The 5739-nt window shown below is 41.4% G+C and overlaps 1 protein-coding gene across 1 annotated transcript in view; it reads left to right on the top strand.

The window, feature by feature from the left end:
- Window positions 1-1343: 1343 nt before the first annotated feature.
- Window positions 1344-5739, top strand: part of bnc2 (basonuclin zinc finger protein 2) — a 222604-nt gene continuing 218208 nt past the window's right edge. The window contains exon 1 of the mRNA XM_008422785.3: window positions 1344-1481. Coding sequence (XP_008421007.1) covers window positions 1479-1481 — 3 coding nt within the window. The 5' untranslated portion in view covers window positions 1344-1478. The remainder of the gene's footprint in view (window positions 1482-5739) is intronic.

Genomic DNA, 5739 nt, shown 5'->3' on the forward strand with positions numbered 1-5739 from the left:
ACTGTTTAAATGAACTCACATTTCTGAATTAAACCCCCGTTTCTCTTTTATTGAACTCATGAAATGTTCTTCCAGAAGCTGACAACCAGGCTTTTATTAGATGTAATAGTAACATTTATATAAATAAAAGCTTGAAATAAATTACACTTTGTGTAACATGTGAGTTTCACTTTGTAAACCGAAACAAATTATCTTTTCAGTGAGATTCTAATTTACTGAAAGGCACCTGTGCAAATTTGGAAAACAAAATATCTAACTGAGCGCTAAATGATGCAGGAAAGTTTAATAAAAACTTAATTTTATACTCAAAAGGGTTTGAAGCCTGTGATGTAGGCCATTAGTTCAGTAGAAAAACGGTGATAAAGTTTGTTTACTTCCATTTTTGTTCTTTTTTTTAATGCACACAGAAAATAAAGCCAGGCTAATTAAGTAAATATTACGTTTTTAAATTTTTTTTAAAAAGGTGCATAAATACAGGTCTAAATGTGGACTTTAACTCGCTCCTGTACATGTTTACGCCAATAACAAAATGTCCAAAATGAACAAAAAAGTCACTTAAAACTGTTTCGTGATCAAAATATCGTTATGAAAATATGATGCACGCTTAAATTTTTCACCTAAAGTTAATTGGCACCTTGATAAGTTAAAAGGTTGGGACATTTTTCTTACTTCATTAAGGAAGTAGTTTAATTCAGCGTGTTTCCTCCCAGGCGACATCAAACGTGTCTGACCTGAATGAGCGCAGCAGAAAACTGCCCTGAAAACTTTTCAAACGTTGCACAAGCTCTTCTTATCTCGGGGCTACGGCTTTCCCCCGCGGATCTGCTGCGACAAGATGGGAATCTGGGTCCTGACACAGCGTCGTAAATCAGCTCAGATGGACCCCCGTGTTCAGTCACTCAGGGTCTGAAACAGAGGTCTGAATTCACCCGAGTTCCCCCTGCAGCCCCGGACCGTCCGCAGCTCCTCGGCGCAGACTGTGCTGCTGACTCTGCACTAGGAAATCACCAGGGAAGTGTAAAGAAGGCGTTTTTTTCCCCCCTCTCTCTTCCCTCTTCCCCGTTTTTCATCAAGGTAGGACAAGCAGCAACAGCCCAGCTCCTGCTTGTCTGCGATTCCTGCTTGATTTCTTCACTTTGCGGGTTTGAACCGACGCAAGGCGCAGCGCTCCGCTCCGGGACACCGACGCGCATCCAACCGACGCGCAAAGCCGCCGCGACTCCTGCGACCCTGCTGGATTAAAAATCAAAAACAAACCCCCCCAAAGAGTGACTGTGTTCTTCAGGTGAATAAACCCTGTCAGAAACATCGAGGCAGAGTTGGTGAAAGAGAAGAACCGAAGCGCGGTTCCTGATTTCAGAAGCGACTGGAAGAGGGAGAAAGTTCCCCCACTTGAGGGCGAAATCTGACTTTTTTCAGGACGACAAGTCTCCAAACGTCCCAGGAGCACCGAGGTCTGTCAGATACAACATGCAGCAATGGTAAATATGATTTTTTTTTATGCTCCTCATTTGTGAATTTACTCAAACTAAACTCTGCTGCTGAATGAAATGCGTGAGTTTTAACTTTATTTGGACAAAAGTTAAAAAGATCAGACATAAAACTCACCAGAAAAAGAAACATTTCTCATCTTCATCTGATGACTGGATCTAAGTGAAACTCTTCTGATGTTTTTTGTTTTTCTTTGAAACAACCAGATCTGACAACAGAAGCCTTATTGAGCCATAAAGGCCCTTTTTCTTAACTGAAACAAACTTTTTATGACTTGTAGAGAATTAAAAATTAAAAGCTCTGACGCACAGCTTTAAAAACTGTTAGAGGATTTTGTCTGAACACACTGGCTGTCGTTATGTTATCAGCCATCAGAAAGCTGGTGCACATGTGCCATGTTTGCTGGATGTCATTTCATCTGAACCAGGCCTGAAGCCGCTCTGCCGGCTTCCTTCTCTAAACCTTAAATATTCTGCTTCCTTTGTGATTCAAACAAACCCATTTGCATGAGATCTGAGTTTATTTATGAACGCAAAATCCAAAAGGCATCTTCTCTGTGTTTTGTTGCAGAGAAGAACGTCTGTGTCTTAAATCAGTTCAGGACTCTCCTGAGTTTGGGTTGAACAGTTTGTGAGATGAGCAGACAGAGGGAGGGAAAGTAAAGAAACTGTTACAGAAAATGTGGTGGATAAATGTTGCTGCTTCAAATGCTCTGCAGCCCGTCTGTCAGCGGGACGTTTGAAACATCGGCGTCCATCTCAGAGCCTCGACCTTTTTTCCTCATGCTGCAGCTTCTTGAGTCGCAAGGTGAAATGCAGTTTCAGTCGTCTTCGTTCTGTTGACGTGTGAGTATTTGTGAGTTCAGGAAATAACATTTTTCATCTTCTGAAGGTGACAAAGGTCGAAAAGTAGAGAGTGGTTGAGGTCAGCGGCAGCGGCGACGGAGTCAGGTTAAAGAAAAAGTTAAAGTTGTCAGCGAGGCTGGGTCGTGATTCCTCTGGGTCTGGGAGAATCAGAGGTGTGTGTGTGTGTGTGTGTGTGTGTATGTGTGTGTGTGTGTGTGTGTGTGTGTGTGTGAGCCACTGGCTAGTCGGTTCAATAATCTGGTGGACAGGTAGGCCTGTGACGCCCCCCCCTCCTTAGAGAGGCCCCTAATGAAGAGAAGGGCTGCTTAGTGGTGCTCTGCTCTGACCCCACCAACCTCCACTGTCCCCCCTGCTGGCTCCCTCTGATTACTGCTCACATGGTGAAGCACCCCTTCACTCACACACGCACACACACACACACACACACATGCACACACACACACACACACACACACACACACGCGCACGCACACACACACACACACGCGCACGCACACACGCACACACACACTGTCCTCTACCCCACTCTTTCTCCTTCTAAACTCTCATTAGCTGCGTTTCGATTAAATTTGTGCGAATCTTTGTCTAAAAATCACAATTTTGCTATTTCTGTGTTTCCATTAAATAAGAAATCAAACTAATTGTTCATGCGATAAGTCATTAAAAGTCATATCAGTGACGGATGTAAACAGTTACATTAGATATATTCATAATTCAGTCATGGCGCCAGATCTGATCATCTATCAGCCATGTTTCCTTTAGAAATGCACACAAAACTTCAGTAACACTGCGCAAATGTCGAAAAAACACAATTTTGTAACTGTGATGTTTCTATTAAATAAGAAACACAATTAAAATCCCGTAAATAAGTTTGTTCATAAAAACACGGTGCGCCATCATCCTTCATCTACTTCCTGTTGTCGTCTTTGTGGGTTTGATCATGTGACTCATGTGATGTGAAATCCGTGTTTCTGTTTCTGCTGCAGTTTTCTTAAATAAACCAATTTTGGATCCAGTGAAATAAAAAAATAAAAGACACATTTTGCAGCAAAACCGTTTAACAAAAACTGTGAGGTTTTTCAGAATTGGCATATTTCCATTAAGCAAATCTAGTTTTGTAATTTCAAGTTGTACAATCTTAAGGTAAAAGGAAAAGCAGCTGCTGTCCATCTGTCTGTGTATTACAAATGTCAGTCTTTTCATAGGAATCCTCACTGATATTCTTGTCTTTGCTTTTTCTTTCAAGTCAGATTTTGTCTGTAATATTACTAACATAACCCTCTAGTTTCCTTTGTTACTCTTCAGTCAGAGGCGTCTTCATATTGATCACAAGACTGACTGCTACTGGATGATGTGAGGTAAAGGGGCAGCATTATGTAAAATGTACTCTTTTTTTAGCTTTATATTATGTCATGAAGTTATCCCCTCAACAAAAATATACCTGTAGTGTTGGCAACCATTCAGCCATGCTAAACACCTCGGTGGACCTGGCTCCGCCTTCGAGACGCAGCTCCGCCTCCCCTCAGCTCCTTCAAACTAGCCTGCAGTAATTAGCAAACACCTCGTGGAACTGTTGAGTTCACTACAGGAGCTACTGCTCAGTCCATCGCTGGTAAAAACGTTGCTAAAGGGTTAACAGAGGAGCCATGACTTCCTGAAGGCGGAGTTTCAAAAGGAGGAGGAGCTTCTTAAAGAGACACAGGCCCAATTTCAAGGCATGAAATTACGACATCAAATTTGATATTCACAGCATTTTATAACAACTGAAGGTAATTTGCTATAAAATGGCACCATGTGCCCCTTTAAGATGAAATATAAGACATTGTTATGCCACTTTTAATCATTTCTACAAAAAAACACATATTCATAAACCAAAAACAGATTTCTGCTTAAACTAAACTGTGGAGATTTTGAGCACATTTTCCGTCTCACCTGATGATATCAAGCCGACGTTCCTGCAGTGTTTTAAATTCAACCAGCGGTGGCTCCTCGCCGTAATGATACATCCCAGCTACGCTCTATCAGGAATCTCCTGTGTGGCTGATAGTGTGTCTTGGCAGTGACAGAAAAGGTAATATTTTGAAAGTGGGAGGTGGGGGTAAATGTAGCGGCGTCTCTGTGTGGAAACCTTTGAACACAGCAGCGTAACTCAAACCGTGAACTTTAGAGACCAAGCAGAGACACGATTAAATGTTAAAACAAATTGGATGGCTGGACTTCTAATTTAATATAAAACGTAACTTAGAACAACATACATGTGAGAGAGATAATTACTTTTCTCCTTTTCCTCGCTACACAAAGTATGAAACTGAATCCTCACACACTTACGCTCAAGAAAACATTAGGAAATCTGGTCTCTGTTCATGTGATTCTTAGACAGCCATCAGAAAATGTCATGAATTCAAACCGAGAGGAAGAAAAAATACTGGAGCGAGGAAAAGAAATCAGAATATTTTTAAGAGATGAACATTCTGACTTCCTGAGGCTGTGGAGACACAAGATCATTTGCATTTATAGACAAATACCTGCACAATTATTCAACTGAGTCTGCAGCTCAGCCTTCGCCTGAGTCAGTCAGTTGAAGAAATGGAAAGGATTCTAAATTAGAATGGATTGAGGCAAGACAGTTTTTGTTACCAGCCATCAGGATCTAAAACTTGGAAAAATGTAAAATGCTGGGCTGTTTTACCAGTTCATAGAGGAGCCATGACGCTAACGCTCAAGTTCAAGCTATGAGCCAATAGCGTCTCAAGTTGCATTTTATCACGACATGCTGAAAAAAATTCCAAAAGCTTTAGCATCAGCCGACACCGATGTTAATCCTAATATATCCAGTATCTCTTTTTCTCACTTTTATCTCTATAGTTCATCACTGCACTTAAACTGCTAAGTTAAATGAAGCGATATGAGACGGTTTTAGTGCAGGCGGTTGAAACAAGTAGAAAATAGGAAGCGATGGCATGAATCCAAGCTGAAGATGTGGCGACCTCAAAGGAAACATCCAGGTAGACGGAAGAAGACAAGAGGACAGGAAACTCAAAAAACGATTTACATTTAAAACAGAAACCATACCACACTTTGACTGGAGTCAAACTATAAGAAACTTCACCTGCTTAACCAGTGTAGCATCCCGGAGGAGCGGAGCTGGAGATGTAGAAACATCTAAAGAACGCAGCGTATTTCCACTGTGAATGATGAAGCTGCATGTGAGGTAGAAGAGCGGGCGGCTGCCATCTTGATAGGTCGAAACATTTAATCCATCAACCTAAAGTAGGTTTGCAGATGATGAAGTCATTTCGTGCTACAATTATGTCCACCAATGAAAACACTTGGAGAAGTAGCATGGCAGTAAATATGGAAAGAGAAAATAAGCATTAGATTA

This window comes from Poecilia reticulata, chromosome 1, assembly GCF_904066995.2.
Source record: "Poecilia reticulata chromosome 1, P_reticulata-male-v2, whole genome shotgun sequence".
NCBI lineage: Eukaryota > Metazoa > Chordata > Actinopteri > Cyprinodontiformes > Poeciliidae > Poecilia > Poecilia reticulata.